At 35.8% G+C, this 18,106-nt stretch overlaps 3 protein-coding genes across 4 annotated transcripts in view; 1 reads left to right on the top strand and 2 right to left on the bottom strand.

Annotated features, from left to right (window-relative positions):
• Positions 1 to 2,565, bottom strand: part of ranbp3a (RAN binding protein 3a) — a 22,628-nt gene extending 20,063 nt beyond the window's left edge. Inside the window, exon 1 of the mRNA XM_081358006.1 lies at positions 2,457 to 2,565. The gene's annotated coding sequence lies outside the window, so the exon portion shown is untranslated. The remainder of the gene's footprint in view (positions 1 to 2,456) is intronic.
• Positions 1 to 18,106, top strand: part of pole4 (polymerase (DNA-directed), epsilon 4, accessory subunit) — a 349,858-nt gene that overhangs the window by 267,516 nt on the left and 64,236 nt on the right. The gene's annotated exons all lie outside the window — the stretch shown is intronic.
• On the bottom strand, positions 2,457 to 18,106 carry ctns (cystinosin, lysosomal cystine transporter). Its single transcript, XM_081358007.1, has 10 exons — positions 17,759 to 18,106; positions 17,605 to 17,683; positions 17,425 to 17,512; positions 16,579 to 16,682; positions 8,743 to 8,880; positions 8,565 to 8,664; positions 8,224 to 8,343; positions 5,668 to 5,838; positions 4,340 to 4,457; positions 2,457 to 4,244 (listed from the first exon to the last, which is right to left on the bottom strand). The coding sequence occupies exons 1-10, from the start codon at positions 17,820 to 17,822 to the stop codon at positions 4,075 to 4,077; spliced, it is 1,152 nt and encodes a 383-aa protein (XP_081214133.1). The 5' UTR covers positions 17,823 to 18,106; the 3' UTR covers positions 2,457 to 4,074.

The following is an 18,106-nucleotide window of genomic DNA, read 5'->3' as shown; positions in this document are numbered from 1 at the left end:
TCGTTGCTATAGGAGAGGAAGAATTTACTAAACTCATCTAAATCTACAACATGTATGTTAGACCCTATACCGACTCAGCTACTGAAAGAGATGCTCCCAGAGGTCATAGATCCTCTTCTTAATATCATTCATTCATATTTGTCATTAGGATACGCATTAGGATAAGCTAACTATGATTAAACCGCTTGTTAAAAAAATGCAACTTGATCTTAGAGAATTAGTCAATTACAGGCCGATCTCGAATCTACCCTTTCTGTCAAAGATACTAGAAAAAGCTTGCCTGGCAAGCCAGACCTACATCAAGATGTTGGGTCTGGCAACTCACCATAGACACGGCTCAATCCGAGGGGCGGGATAAACGGCTGTCTTTCAAATTCCCTCTGCACGCAATAGGACAGCGCTTCAACCAACCCGATCGTTTTCCCAACAGCAGAGCTAGTTGATAGATTCAACTTTTGCCATATCTGGCCGGAAAAACTACGAACACATCTTCCTTTTTTAAGAATGACTTAAGTGCCGTTCTTTGCTCTTTCTCAAAGAAAAACTTAACTCCAAGTCCTCCAGAGTCGCGGCCAAAGCTGATTCGAAAGACTGTTCTCCAGCAGTGACATGACACGTTTGACTGCCCGAAGGAGCCGAGTGGGACGGAACACCTGATAGAACACTGGGATAAGACGAGCAATATTTGAGTACCTCCTGGATGAGTGCATAATATAAGGCCCTGTTTACACGAGAACGCTCGCGGGTGAAAACGTAAAAATATTTTATCAGATGTGCCTTTCGTTTAGACGGTGACGGCGTTTTTGGGGCTTAAAAACGCAAAAAAGTGAAACCACCCTCCAGAGTGGAAATCTTAAAAACGCTCCACTGTCGCGTTTCCGTCTAAACGGTAAAAACGCAAAAGTCTGCTAAACAGTGAAGGCACCGATCAGTGCTTCACATTGCCACCTAGCCGACTGGAGTGCATACTACACTGAATTTCTCTCACTTTTGCGTCACCATATGCACGCAGATTTCCCCCCCCCCCCATAGCGCTCGTCTAAACGCAGAATAAAAAGTGATCACTTTTGCGTTTTCTCTTCAGATCGTTTCCGTGTAAATGTAGCCAAAGAAAGAAAAAGAAGAAGGTCCTTATATGAAATATACATGCCTTTCACAAATCAAGCTGCATCTAATCTCTGAAAAGTCTTGAATAGAAAAATAAATCTGTTCTAGTACCAGAAAGTGCTTGCAAACATTGACTGTGGTGCAGAAAGAACTGTGAAAAAATAAATAGAATCCTTAAAATTCTAGAATTCTTTTGAATGACTTGCAGTGATAAAAAAAGGGAGGGAATGGAGGAGCAAATGGGGCGGGGCAGTCAAAAAAAAAATCTTAATTTTTCAAGAGTTGCACCTTGGAACCTATTTCAAGGTTTGCGTTCTCGAGCCACCAGGCACTGTTGTTGCATTGAGGGTTTCTGTTAGAATGGTGTTGTGTTAGCCGCCCCTAAGTTAGTAACTAATGATCTTTGCAACGGAAGTGAATCAGTCAAAACTAACTTTAGCTGGACAATAACTTTATTCTAGAGCTGTGAAAGCCAAACCAATCTATGTTACTTTAATTTCCTATTATCTCGGTAAAGCTGCTTTGAAACAATCTATATTGTTAAAAGCGATATGAAGGTGACTTGACAGTGTATGCATATTTAATGACCTGTTAAAGTCAGTATGAAATAAAACTTATGATCTTTTCTTCCCTATTGTGATATATATTCCAAATGAAATGGCTTCTCAAACAAGAAAAAAATGTAGGGAGGAACTTTATTTTTTCCATGGGGAATTGATTGGTGGCTAGCTACAACTGTGTTGTTTTTCAAATATCAAAAAGGCTACATTAATATACTAGTTTCAGATAAACTTTAATTAAATTAAATTGTATTTGCTGTACTGGCATCCAAAACAGCACCTAAACTCACTACACATCACAGTTGACTTTCTAGGCTGGAAAAAGAGCACACCGTAATTCCTCTTAATGCCTCTTACTCAAACGACGTTTGATTTAAAACGTGTTGAAACTGACACATCAACTACTGCCACAAACTACCAGAAACCCGCAGACAGAAATAACTGCAATACACGCATTTACAGCGACAACCAGTTTACAATTGGTGGAAATAGCAGATATGTACATGCCTGTATAAACAGAAACAAATATACAGTACCTGGACATAATTAAAACTCTTCTGAAAGAGAATATGAATTAACACAAATGTATGTAAACATCAGTTATGTCTCTTACTGAGGCCGGTACGTTTAAAATGCTACGAAAAAAATGCGTAATTAAATCAACAACATTAAGCAAGCACTCGATCTCTCAACTCCAAACAGTCTAAGACATCATACCATGACTCATTATAATTAATAAACGGGTATGGCAAAAGATAAACAGGTATTTAAGACACAAACACCTCTTACCCTCGTCTGTCACCTCCGCCATCTTACTTCCGGCTGTCTAACCATAATCCCTTGCGCTCAACAGTGACGCAGAGAGCGTGAGCTGCTGCACTGAGCTCAGATCTGGCGCGCGTTTGCAGAGTAGAGGAACGATATTAGCCTACTAAAGAATTATAATGTTGTTTTATTTTATTTTATTTTAACCTGTTAACTATCACTCCCCTTTTTGAGCATCGATCTTAAATAGTTCATGAATGCTTTGGAATACAGACATAAAGTTGGTCTCTTTTTAAAGAAGACCCTCAGATTATTGCAAGTGAATAACTTCGAAAGTTATAAAAGTATAAGTTTACTGTAAAGCAAATATACTGAACTAAAAAAAAAAAAAAGATTGTATACACAATGTGTATTTTACAAAATAATATCAGTCTATTTATTTGAAAAATCATAACCATTTGTTTAAAGGGTAAGTTCACCAAAAAATGAAAATTCTGTCATTGATTACTCACCCTAATGTTATTCCAAACCTGTAAGACTTTCGTTCATCTTCAGAACACAAATGAAGATCTTTTTGATGAAATCTGAGCTGTCTGTCCCTCCATTGACAGCTACGCAACTACCACTTTGATGTTGCAAAACGTTCAAGAGATAAAAATAATTCATAAGAATTGAACGGTTTAGTCCAAATTTTCTGAAGAGACTTGATCACTTTAAATGATGAACAGATTTAATTTAGGCATTGATCAGCGAACATAAACAGAACCTCATTGGTTCTTGCTAAAGCTCAAACGTGCTGCGTAACATGACAATGAACCTCACTGGTTCTCGCAGGTCAAGAGAACATGCTTGAGTTTCTGTTTACCACAACTGATTGAACTTTGAGTTGATGAATGTTCATATGTGAATAAAAGCCTAAATTCAATCTGTTCATCATATAAAGCAATCGAGTCTCTTCAGACCACTCAATTCATATGGATTGGTTTATGAACTTTTTTTAAGCGTCAAAGTGGTAATTGCATAGACTGTCAATGGAGGAACACTCAGATTTTATAAAAAAAAAATCTTCATTTGTGTTCGGAAGATGATCTAAGGTCTTATAGGAACGACTTGAGTGTGAGTAAGCAATGACAGAATTGTATTTTTTTTTTGCAACTTTTTTGTTTCAAAAGTTGATGATATCACAAAAATTAAGTCTCCAAACAGGTTTTAATGTACAGTAGCCTGTTAACTGTATGTTCTGCTACCGGGACACACAGTTTACAGACTAAAAAATATGAGAGAAGAACAAAACTTAAGTAACACCATAGTCAGATTGCATTACTGAAGATTTGTCTCATGTAGTTTATCTTACAGCCACCAGATGACAGTGTGAAACATGAAATATAGACAACAACCAGCACAAACCTGCTTACATTGTGTTGCATTCATTTCATTACAGTACCAGTTCCAATAGTTTACCTGAGCATCAATTTATTGGAATAAGAAAAATGATTTATAAATATATAGACTAAACCATATGAAACAAGTGCTATTTTGCATATTTTGGAGTAAGATACACATTCCCTTTAATAGATGGTTCACACTTAGATTAGAGTGTACAAAAAGACATAAAAATCCATATAAAATCTTCATGTTATCGTCATGTTTTAACATCAGTTTGGTCATCACTCTGAGCATCTAAATCATGATACAGTGGCTCTCTGTTTCTATACAGACAATAATGCTGTATTATGAAAAGAATGTCAAAGAATATGGAGAACACACCCAGTCCAAACTTTGTGGGGTCTCCAAATATAAACTTCCATTTATCTGTCAAGGAAACATAAATTAAAACAATTATTTGAGTGCATTCTAACTTCACTGAAGTGTTTCGTATAGGAAATGAAAGTGTTTTGTGGTCTCACCGTTGTTATAGGCCTGAAGGAACATCTGAATCAAACTGAAACTGCCCCCTGTGAAGTCCAACAGCACGTTCCCGATACTCCATCCCTTTGTGCTCTGCCTGCGGTAGTTCATGTACGCCTGAAAAGTAATTCACAATTATTTACTGTAAGTGCAAAATATGTTATCTAAAATATTTGAACCTGTTTTCAATAAAGAATATGCTAAAGAAATACCACATATTTTTGAATATTTGTGGAAATGTCTAGAATATGTAAACAATCAAGTTTTGTTTTTAATGCAATTGATCCATATTTGAATACAGTATATTATATATATTTCATCTCAATATAGGCAATAATTTAGGCAATAGCACTCCATTAAGCAAGCTAGTTTGTCATTGGCATAAAATAGCATCATGCAAGGTCTGAAATGACACCTTAGTATTGCCCCGTATGAGTTTATTTTTATTTTTATAACCTAATATAATTAAGCATCACTAGAGCAAGAGTGGTCTTTTTCCCAATTATATTAACTGGCCATTTTAAGACTATTAGTAAGATGAATTTTGTTGATACTGATTTCATTTGATTGATAGCAGTGTTAATTAGTTTCAGTAATTAAAAGATCAACAGTATGTAACTTTGCTTCCTATAAATCACTATATATTATTTATAGGAAGCAAAGTTACATACTGTTGATCTTTATACTGTGTATATAAAATATTAATTTTGGATCAAATTTGATTCATAGGGGGAAAAAAGTATATATTCTAATACAGTTCCTATTAATCAAATTTGACCCAAAAATGTATATTTTCTAAGATTTAGCCCTAAATATGTTACACCAATTACTCCAATGTACAATCAAATTCTATCGAAATCAAACATTCTACACTTCAGGACACAGATAGGTACACTTTCTTAGAAGTAACCCTTCTAATGTCCTGATTCATTGGAAACTCTTTCTCAATCTACTGTTACAAGCCACAAGTACAGGCAAGTGTACAATTCTGTTAAAAAAGGAGAAGTGTGAAATCTATGTTTAGCATTGCAGTGAACTGCTTCAAAACAAAATCTACTGCACTGGTCTATAAGTAGCCATCAGTTTTAACGGGATAGTTCACTCAACTGTCCTCATTTACCCACCCTTATGATATTACAAACTGACATTTTACTAAATACAAATCCACCACGGCTCTCAAATGTCTTTCACACATGTGAATAATCAAACATGATGTCATGCAGGATTGATTCTCATGTTTCTCATGACTGAACAGAGCACACTGAATGTTTCCAACTAAATGAGATTTGACATTGAACATAATGAAGTGTTGTTTTTGGAGTTGTACCTGAGGGATGTACTTTACAAGCGTGACACCCAGTTTAATGTAAGAGAAATAGTACAGATAATCCAGCCAGGAGATCCTCTGTGCCACAGCAACGAACAGGGAGACGAACGCAAAGGTCCAGCCAATCACTAATAACCCAATGGCCACTTTGGAAACCTTTTGCCCACCTCTCTAAATAAAAAAGATTAAGAACAGTTTAAGAAGCAATGCAGTTTCACTCTCTTAACTTTTTTTTTTTAATTGTGATTATTTATAATACAAAAACTACTCATTTTAGTAATTATTACTTGTCAAAAATTGAATACTATACCATTTAAAAATTCGGGGTCAGTAAGATATTTTAATGTTTTAGAAAGAAGACTGCATTTATTTGATTAAAAAAAATACTGCAAAAACAATAACATTGTGAAATATTTTTTTATTATTAGAACAACTTTTCCTTTTTAATATGTTTTAAAATGTAATTTATTCCTGTTGAATTGTCAGCATCATCAGTGTCACATGATCCTTCAGAAATTATTCTAATATGCTGCTCAAGAAACATTTATTATTATCATCAGTTGAAAACATATGTGCTTCCAAATAATTTTTCTGTGTAATAATGCGACAACATTTTTCAGAATTCTTTGATAAATAGAAAGTTCAAAAGAACAGAATTTATTTACAATATATATTTTTGTATAATGTAAAAATATGTATTGTCATTTCTGTATTGAGTGAGTGCATCCCTGCTAAATAAAAGAATTACCTTTTTGAAAAAAAGACTGACCCCAAACTTTTAAGCAGATAGATAGATAGATAGATAGATAGATAGATAGATAGATAGATAGATAGATAGATAGATAGATAGATAGATAGATAGATAGATAGATAGATAGATAGATAGATAGATAGATAGATAGATAGATAGATAGATAGATAGATAGATGATAGATAGATAGATAGATAGATAGATAGATAGATAGATAGATAGATAGATAGATAGATAGATAGATAGATAGATAGATAGATAGATAGATAGATAGATAGATAGATAGATAGATAGATAGATAGATAGATAGATAGATAGATAGATAGATAGATAGATAGATAGATAGATAGATAGATAGATAGATAGATACAGTGCTATGCATAAATTTAGACACCCATACTATGGCTGACTAAAAAGAGGAATAAAAAATCATCTTTTGGAAACTGAACTTAATGCCTTAATTTAAAAAATTAGGAAAAATCCAACCTTTAAGGACACCAATTTTCTTTGTGAATGAATAATGTATCGTAAATAAATAAATGTTCTTCCTTAAAATACATGGTGCATAAGTTTGGACACCCCTATGTTAAATTCCCATAGAGGCAGGCAGATTTTTATTTTTAAAGGCCAGTTACTTCATGGATCCAGGATACTATGCATCCTGATAAAGTTCCCTTGGCCTTTGGAATTAAAATAGCCCCACATCATCACATAGCCTTCACCGTACCTAGAGATTGGCATGGTTTTATTTCAGTTAGCCTAATAGCTAGTTTGATTTGCAATGAGAGATGATCTTATGTAAAGTACCCCATGCCAATCTCTAGGTATGGTGAAGGCTATGTGATGATGTGGGGCTATTTTAATCCCAAAGGCCAAGGGAACTTTATCAGGATGCATAGTATCCTAAAAAAATTTTTTTTTTAAATACTTAAAAATAAAAATCTGCCTGCCTCTATGGGAATTTATCATAGGGGTGTCCAAACTTATGCACCCTGTATTTTAAGGAAGAACATTTATTTATTTACGATACATTATTCATTCACAAAGAAAATTGGTGTCCTTAAAGGTTGGATTTTTCCTAATTTTTTAAATTAAGGCATTAAGTTCAATTTCCAAAAGATGATTTTTTATGCCTCTTTTTAGTCAACTTTAGCATGGGTGTCTAAACTTGTGCATAGCACTGTAGATAGATAGAGTTTCAGGCTGGGTTAATGTTTTATAAATAGCTTCGGGTTCATGCTTGTAACTAAAGAAAAACGCTATATTTACATATATGTATGTACATAGGTTTGCGGTCTGTCTGCTGTGTTGTGTTTTGCCTGTGTGCTCTCGCACATTCTTTTGGTCACAACCCAGCAGACGGCAAGCAAATCACAACATGGAAGATGTCCAGGTGTTTTCCCGTTACAGTCAACACTGAGCGAACTTTGTTTTGACGTTTGAGTTCAAGAGGAATTTATGTGACTGTTACACCTGTTCACCCTGCAAAGTTTCATAACTTTGATAACCTTTCATTTTCCTCTGGTGTGCGGACTGCTGTGTCTTGATGAAACTGTGCGTGTTTACATGTATTTGTTTACTGATTGCTACATGCAATTCTAAAATACAGCATATTGCAGAAACGGATTTCGGGTTCGGGCTTAAAATGTAACTGTACCGGACGGGTCGGGTAGGGTTAAGCGATCACAGGTACGGGCCGGGTTCGGGATTCAGTTTAAAGCCCGTGCAGACTTCTCATGTATATGTGTGTGTAAAATAATATATTTTTAATATTAATATTTTCACATTAGTGTTTCAATGTTTACCTCATAGATGGCACACTGGCAAATATAGATGAGAGTGAGAACTACTGCATGGAGACTGAAGAAGACGTCATTGGCATCGACAGGAATGACTCCATTCGGATCTTTCTTCAAGAACTCCTCCTGTAGATGCACCATTTATCATCTCCATTAAAAAACTGCTAGTAAACAATCAGACAATAGCTAAAGCCAGTATACCGCTTTAGTACAACTAGCACTAAATTAGACCTTTAAACATTATTATTTAAACGTGTCATTTTTTTTTTAACAAAAACATTATTATTTAAACGTGTAATTTTTTACAAATAAATTTGAAAACCTGAAAGCTGTCAATTTGCATGCACCTGTATATAAGGCACCCAGAATAGACCAACGTTGAACACACTGTAAGCAATGAATCCAGTCAAGTTGAGAGCGAGGAAATCGAAATTGAGGCCAACCACACTGTATGAAACAAAACACACGTTATTCATCATATTTTCATTAAGTCTAAATCCTTAAATCTCAAAGATAAACTTGTACCTTCGTCGTTTCCAGTTCTCGAATGCCTGTGGGTAGAACGACACGGACCAGGCCAGGAAGTAGATCCAGCCAATGATTTGGTTGATGATGAAAAGGACGTTGCTTCTGACAATCAAGAATCTGATTCGTGTTTCAGAGCTGGAAAAAGAGAAGCACAGCTAGCTGTTATTTTCAAGCTAAAAATATTTATCAATGTACTAAAGCCAAAACAAATTATCAAAATATTATCTGGAAAATATCTAGTGCCCATTTTATGCTTTTGCAGATATTTCCTTTCATATGGTGTGTATTATAGCTGTTTGTAAAAGCAAAAGGTCTGCAAAGTTTTAAAGATCACAATAAATGGAGCTATGCAGTCATGCTCTTCCAAAGGATGTGGTCTCGGGATGGATCTGATATGGTAAAACTAAGGCCATCGTTACTGATGTAACACTGTGTGCACAACATACACTGCAAGCAGTGGACCAATCGCAACAAACTGGCCCGTCTGGCCAATCAGAGCAGAATAAGCTCTCAGAAAGGAGGAGTTTATAGAGAGAAACTTGGAGATTCTCCTAAAGAGAAACCTGGCTAGAGTTTTTGACATTCGATGCATGTAAACCTATTGTAGGAGACTTCCAAAACAAAATTAGGAAATACAGCACAACAGCACTTTTTTCCCTCACAAAATTTTTTATTTATTTATTTTTTGCTGTTCAGAATTCGAATATTATAGAAACGTTTTCAATTCAATGTAAATTTATTTGTATAGCACTAGTGTTAATTTGATTAACGAAATCTATGTTTGTCGATGACCTTTTTTATGACCGAGACGATCACGAGACGACACTAATGTCATTAAATGATGCGACAATATCAACAGGGAATATCACTGATGAAAAAAGACGAGACTAAAATGTAGTAACAAAATAAAAACTTTACCCAAATCTCTCTTTGTTTTTGTAAAAAACAAAATATTACAGACTGTTTTGCTGGGGCGGGGGGGGGGGGGGTTATAGAAAAATATGAATGTCCCCCTGTGGTGAAAATCAAGTTTTTAATGTTGTTTACATATCTATGTGGTGTTAATGTGCTTTAAGACAAACCATGTACACAGGGCCGGCACGTGCACTTCTGCCGCTCTAGGCGAAAAACAATTGTGCCGCCCCCTAGGGCGGGTCTGAATACCATTTTTTGAGCTTCGAAGCTTCGGTAGTAATGAACATCGAATATTTGAAGCTTCGGTAAGAGGGGGCTGAACATATTCTCCTCTCTAATAAGGCAGGAATCTCTATGTCTGTCTGTTTGCATTTTGATTATTTCGAGAACCGTTCATCCAATCAACTTCACAAGGGAGTGCAGTGTCGCATCTGGTACAATATAGATGGACACGCAAGACGCAACACGTTCAGAATTAACAGCGCGAGCGGGAGGCGGAGCGCCTCACGCGGGCAGGGCTTATTTGCTTATTTATTAAACGCACACACACAGGTCTGTTAACTTAAGCAAGGCTACTTTTAAGGTAGTCTAATATTTTTCTGACTAAAGAATAGTGACACAGTAAAGGGTAGATTTAAATAAAGAAAAACTAAACTTAATTAAAGAAAAACAAAATTTAAATAAAGAAAAAACAAAATTTAAATAAAGAAAAAACGAAATTTAAATAAAGAGAAAACAAAATTTGAAAAATGAAATTTAAATAAAGAAAAAACAAAATTTAAATAAAGAAAAACGAAATTTAAATAAAGAAAAAACGAAATTTAAATAAAGAAAAACGAAATTAAGTTAAATTAAATACAAAATTAATTTAGATTGATAATAACGGGTAAAAAGGCTAATACATTTTTTTCTGTTATTCTATTTTCCACAATGTCAAAGCAATGCAGCTTAATCCAAAACACAAGATCAGGCACTTCTGTCCACACACACTCCGCTGTTCTGCTCTAGCCAGAGAATACTCCCGTTGTATGAACACTTTAGTAGGCCAAGAGGAAGCAAATATATTAGGTTGGGTTCCTTCAACTGTCCATCCTATTAAAATGGCTCTAGGAGAAAAAAAAAAGAGTAGGCCTATTTAGTAGAGGTCCTGGGTAAGATTTGTATGCACTTCATTTAGCGGAGAATATCTCAACTGTAATAGACTAATATGACCCCATAGAACAACGTGGGATGTGTGCCAAAATCTCTACCCGGGACGAAAGTCCTGAAAATGACCACAACCAGTGACACTAAATAGTGTATATTTTCACACTACAGGTGAATGGGACTTTTTTTTTTCCTTAATAGATATCCTCATACATTTCTACCAGTTTAATCTTCATATTAAGATAAATAATTTTTGTATTACACTTTGTCTTAAAAATAAAATAAACTATGCAAATTAGGCAATATCTCATTAAATATGCGTAACGTTACATATAAACTTTTGAAGCTACAGATTTTCTGAGGTGATCACAATGACCATAATTATAAGGTCATAGAAGAGTGTAAGCATTCTGGTTTGATATAAAGCAAATGGCTAAAAAACTGTTAACTGTCACAGGTGTTTGTTTTTGTTGTTATTTTTGCAAAATGGGGAAAATGCCATCACCAGTACATCACAACTTGCTCACATAGTTGATGAAGTTACAGTGTCTTCATGTCATGAAGTTATTCCTCACAAAGAACAGATAAGTTGGTACATACCAATTACTCATATTTAAAACCTTATTTTACAAAATTCCAAAAGATCTGGAGAGAGTGAGAGAACAACTTATCCATCCAGTGGTTTCATACACTGGGGAGAACAAGTATTTGATACACTGCTGTTTTTGCAGGTTTTCCCACTTAAAAGCATGTAAAAGTCTGTCTGCTAGGCCACTCCAGGACCTTGAGATGCTTCTTACGGAGCCACTCCTTAGTTGCCCTGGCTCTGTGTTTCAGGACGTTGTCATGCTGGAAGACCCAGTCACTACCCATCTTCAATGATACATGGCCCCATCCATCCTCCCCTCAATACGGTGCAGTTGTTCTGTCCCCTTTGCAGAAAAGCATCCCCAAAGAATGATGTTTCCACCTCCATGCTTCACGGTTGGGATGGTGTTCTTGGGGTTGTACCACTCCTCCTTCTTCCTCCAAACCCGCGAGTGGAGTTTAGACCAAAAAGCTCTATTTCTGTCTCATCAGACTAGATGACCTTTTCCCATTGCTCCTCTGGATCATCCAGATGGTCATTGGCAAACTTCAGACGGGCCTGGACTTGTGCTGGCTTGAGCAGGGGGACCTTGTGTGCGCTGTAGGATTTAAATCCATGACGGCGTAGTGTGTTACTAATGGTTTTCTTTGAGACTGTGGTCCCAGCTCTCCTCAGGTCATTGACCAGGTCCTGCCGTGTAGTTCTGGGCTGATCCCTCACCTTCCTCATGATCATTGATGCCCCACGAGTTGAGATCTTGCATGGTGCCCAGACCGAAGGAGATTGACCATCATCTTGAACTTCTTCCATTTTCTAATAATTGATTGAAGATTCTCACCAAGCTGCTTGCCTATTGTCCTGTAGCCCATCCCAGCCTTGTGCAGGTCTACAATTTTATCCCTGATGTCCTTACACAGCTCTCTGGTCTTGGCCATTGTGGAGAGGTTGGAGACTGTTTGATTGAGTGTGTGGATAGGTGTCTTTTATACAGTAACGAGTTCAAACATGTGCAGTTAATACAGGCAATGAGTGGAGAACAGGAGGGCTTCTTAAAGAAAAATTAACTGGTCTGTGAGAACCAGAATTCTTACTGGTTGGTAGGTGATCAAATGAAGAGTTCAGATGCAAAAGCCTCTAAGTGCCATCTGAAATTTTCTTCTAGAATGACCATTTTTATAAATCTTGTATATTTAAGTTAAGTAATTTCACTTAAATGACAATTAATAGGTCATTTGCATTGCCATTTAAGTGAAATTATTGAACTTAAATATACAAGCTTTATAAAAATGGTCATTCTAGAAGAAGATTTCAGATGGCACTTAGAGGCTTTTGCATCTGAACTCTTCAAATACTTATGTCATGCAATAAAATGCAAATTATTTATTTAAAAATCATACAATGCTATTTTCTGGATTTTTGTTTTAGATTCCGTCTCTCACAATTGAAGTGTACCTATGATAAAAATGACAGACCTCTACATGCTTTGTAAGTAGGAAAACCTGCAAAATCGGCAGTGTATCAAATACTTGTTCCCCCCACTGTAGATAATACTTCATTGGACTGGGCTACAGCGGGAAACATGGTGAGATAAGATTTAATTAAATAATTTAAATTTTTCTGTGGATTATGGGGGTTAAAAAATAGAAACGTGACATGCCATCCTTAAGGCAACTTTTGTTTGCAACTTTTGTCTCTGTCTAACAGAGTCCAATACAAATGGCAGAAACATTCTTGGTCAAATATCTCAAACCATCAACGGACATGGAGATATTTGACGACCTGTGCATTGCTGCGTTCGATAGTAATGCCTTTAAGATGGACTTTGAGAGGACCGTTTACACCTAAACTAATGCAAGAAAACATATACAAAGAGCCTATTATCAACAGCAGCTTTGGGTCCAAGCACCATTTACTGACACCACCTCGATCTTAATTGCATATGCTTATGGTTTTGTAAGAAAGGGCAGTTTATTAGTCCCTGAGATTATAATCTCAAAACCTTAAGGTTTGCCAGATCCCTGCTCGTGTGGCAAGTGTGCACACAAGAATGGGTGTCCCTGTCGAGTAGCTGGTATCCGTTGTTACAAGTACTGCAAATGCAAGGGAGGCAATAGTTGTAAAAATCATATCACTGAATACCTGGACTCTCTGGTGAAAGTTTTACCTAGCAACACAGGGAATAAACCTGTCGTAAAGTTAACATTCCAATGATAATAGCAAGGTTGTATGTCTGTATATTAATCAAATGCTTGTTTTTCTTAATCAAATGAAAACTTGATTAATAATATCCCCCCCCCCACACACACACACACACACACACACACACACACGACATCCACACTGAACATCTACAGAAACACAATTAAAAATATCAAACCAGAATTCTTACACTACGTGGTCTTTGTAAACATTGTGATCACCTCAGAAAATCTGTAGCTTCAAAAGTTTATATGTAACGTTACGCATATTTAATGATATTGCCTAATTTGCATATTTTATTTTATTTTTAAGACAAAATGTAATACAAAAATTATTTCTCTTAATATGAAGATTAAACTGGTAGAAATGTATGAGGATATCTATTAAGAAAAAAAAAAGTCCCATTCACCTGTAGTGTGATAATAGTGTCACCGGTTGTGGTCATTTTCAGGACTTTCGTCCCGGGTAGAGATTTTGGCACACATCCCACGTTGTGCTATGGGGTCATATTAGTCTATTACAGTTGAGATATTCTCCGCTAAATGATTCGCACACAAATCTTACCCAGGACCTAGACTAATTGTATTTTACCAGATTTTGTCGTGTTGAACATATTCAAGCGCGAATGAGGTTTCGAGAGGGATGCGGCATCCCGGATGCCAGGTGTGCAACATTTTTTTTTTTTTTTTATAGAAATTCCGGTAACGTTAGCTGTGCTAGCGGTCTCTTGGTTCTGTGGTGGACTTGAAGGTGTGTCATCCTTGCAAATACTCCCTGGATCAATATATTTTAACAACGAACCCCTCTGTTGTTAGTGTGCTTTCTCCTTCAAAAGTATTGATTCATGAACGTATGTCAGTTGACAAATGAATGAAAGACTCGGAAGGTAAAGTAATTATTATGTTCCCTGTAAATTATTTTTGACTGCATTATAATGATTTCTTAATTCAGAATATGATCACCATTGCGTGAACAACATTGTGATCAGGGAATTTGGCTGTTAAAAGTATAACATTTAAAGACACTTAAATTAACGAAATTACTCAAATAAAGATTCGTTCATTTTTATGAATGAGATCGAACAATAGAGTCAGTAAAATGATCCGAACTTCCCATCACTCAGTCATGACTCATGAGAGCAGGGGGCTCTAGACAATTGCCTAGTTCGCCTATCTGGACGCGCCGGCCCTGCATGTACACATTCATAAGTCAACACCATTACTGAGTATTTCTCTTTAAAACTGCAGTGAACCAAAGACAGTCTCAAAAACACTGACTGTGTTTCTGATGTCAAACGTGTGATCGCCAGCGAGTGGATCTCTGAGCTGCTGCGAGTGAGTGGAGACGGGGCTAATTTGCATATTCATAGAACCGCATATACTAAATGAGGCAAAGATGTGCAGTCACATTCAAGCTATTTTAAGGCATTAAAAAAATATCATAATAAATATGTAATTTTGGAGATCAAAGATGAGTTTTAAGGAATACAATTATTGGGTCTCATTCATGAAACATTCGTAAATATACGAGTAAATATGTGAGTGATTTGCGCGTAAAGAGACCTTCCCGAAAACTCTTCTCCTGATTCACAAATACTTTGTAAACGTCAGATGTGATAGTGAAATGTGTGTGTGTGTTAATGAATTCCAATCAGTCGAAAATCAGATGCGCGTGCACACTCATTCTCAATTACCATAAATCCCGCCCATTAAATCCGACTGACAACTATATGGGCATCATATTATGACACCAAACAAAAGATTTCAACATGTCTTCTCAAAAGCGAATGAAAAAGAGAAATTTCTCAGATGCAGAAATTGAAGTTTTATTATCAGAAGTTCATTCAAAACGCCACATTTTATTTTCAAGCGTACATAGTGGCGTATCAGGTCCTAAAAAAAGGAAGCTTGGCAGCATATTACAGATGCAGTTAATGGAGTTTCATCTGTTAATCGAACAGTCCCAGAAGTGAAAAGAAAATGGTTCGACATGTAACCCCGTCAAATAAACCCAATTAAGGTGAATTAAAATGCAGCCTTATTAATGAGCAAAACGTTCGGATGTTAAACGCACTATTTACGCGTGGCTGGGAGCAGGTGTAGATTTCTTTCGTACCAACTAACATTTGGAAAATACGAACATCTTAATGAATCCGAAAATTTACGCCAGAACCACTTTACACGCGATTCACACAAAAATTCTGCTTGTGTTTCATGAATGAGACCCATTGACTACAGGGGGACTTTAATGTAATTTGGAATTACTATTAGGAATTACACTGTTTTATTTTTTGAGAGAAGTTTCTAGTTTTGCCTGTTACTTTTCATAATGTAGAGAGTGTGTTAATTCATATGATAAATAGCCTACAATAAATCAGGAAACTAGATGAGGTCAAATAAACCATGCGTATGAGTCGACATTCTCTTGATTTGTGCTTATAGATGAAATCATTTTGATGAAATGTAAAAATAATTTCTCAAATGACAACAATCTTTGTGATTAAAATTGAGCAAAATAAGTAGTTGACTAAAACCTGACTAAACAAAAACAGGACTAGGTTCACTAAAAAAGTACATTCGGCACAGGACTAAGAGATTAAGACTAAATTAAAAATAGCTGACAAAATGAACACTAAATACAGTTCACCTATTACCCAAAGGCACACAAACACCAGTCTGAAATCCCCTGAATTAAGGAACTAACTAAATAAATAGAACTGGTTTTGCAAGGAGCTGATGCAAATGTCTCTAAAACTGGTTATAGTCCATCCACTCGTGTTACTTCATACTGTAACTGACAGCAAAAAATAACAGTATTGGAAAAAATTAAAACTTTATAAAGAATGCCCATGTGTTGAACAAAATGTATGCTGAAGAGTTCTTGAGAAACCAATAGGAAGCTGTAGGAGAAGATCCCTGGTTTCATTTTCATCCAGTGCTATGTTAAATTGGTGACAGATTAAGAGAATTTTGCTTACAACACACCTTTTTATGCGAGTGTCATTGCTGTAAAGGTAAGCGGTCAACTGACCAACCCCTTTTGTCTGCACTTCAAAAGATACAGACGTGTTTCCTGCTGGCACAACAACCTGTGCGAGAAGACGGAGGACAAACATAGATTCAGTTGTTTCAAGTTAATGTGATTATTCATGTATAAATCAGATAGAAACATACAGGATTATTAGATTATGATTTAATGGATATATTGGACATGGATGGCACAGACAAAGAGATTTTTATACTGAAAATGACTTTGTTATGACATATATGATGCCTTATTTTATCAATCTAAAGATGTAATAAAAGAGCTCCAATCCAGAATTTTACATATTCCATATTAAAGCAGGCGTCAAAATATAATATGCAGTAGAAAAGCAACTTTACTGTATTTGTAAACTGGCACAAAAAACTATGGAAGCTTGTTTCTGTCATGGAATAAACTTTTTCTCTCTCAATTCTTTCTTTTCTATTTTTTCAGAATTGCAAGATATAAACTTGTAATTGCGAGTTATAAAGTCCAATTTTGAGAGGAAAATGTCGTCTCACAATTCTGACATTTTGTTACAACTGCGAGTTTATATCTCTTAATTCTGAGCAAAAAGGTCAGAATTGTCAGATAAAAATGTCGCAATTACCTTGGAAACAGGCTTCCATAGAAAACAGTATTTTGCTTGAACATGGACAAAATAAAGGATTAACTAAAATAATTTACTAGTTCCTATCTGAGTGAACTGTAATAACATAATCTTTGTATTCAACAGCAAATTTTGAATATGATTAAAACAGAAGGGTAATTTGTATTAAAAATATAATAGAAAAAAGTGCACATACCTCATCAGGCAGCTGAATTATTGAAGAGATATTTTTTGACGAATATGTGATATTGAAATAAACGGTTACAGATGTGTTTAACGATGAACTGTAAATGCAAACACATGAGAAGCCAAATTTAAATGATTTCCCAAAACACACATTTACTCAGTGATATTAGAGTTAATACACATAGCATACCTTAGTGTTATGTTGATGTTTCCAGGGGATTTTTCCTGTAGATTCACAATTGCTGGCGCTTTGATGGTCACTTCTGCATCTGTAAATAAAGTGATAATAACTTCTTTGTTTCCCCTTGTGTAATATCTTATTTTTGTATTTAAAACATACTCACCATCAAACGCTGTATGCGCACAGACAGAAAGCGTTAGGAGAAAAAATAATACAGTGTGTATCATCTTGACATTGCTTTTATAATCTTACACGAGTGTAATTATTACTGTTCAGTCATGCGCTCTCATTAAATGTAAAGCGTAAATAATTTTAACACGTCCAGTAGTGTTTGAAAGACACAACTCAGATTAACTACATATCATCGACCGTCAGTCAGTCATACAGTACATATAAAACAATGAGCCCAAACTCTACCACAGGAGGAAACTATGGGAGGAAACTGTTTAGTTCCGCGTGCGACATGTTGGATCACATGATTCGGGTCAGCTGACTGTGGGTCGCCTCGCCT

Source organism: Scardinius erythrophthalmus (assembly GCF_964197995.2).
Source record: "Scardinius erythrophthalmus genome assembly, chromosome: 25".
In the NCBI taxonomy this organism is placed as follows: Eukaryota; Metazoa; Chordata; class Actinopteri; order Cypriniformes; family Leuciscidae; genus Scardinius; species Scardinius erythrophthalmus.
The sequence above is the reverse complement of the archived record's forward strand: the minus strand, read 5'-3'. Positions and strand labels throughout refer to the sequence as shown.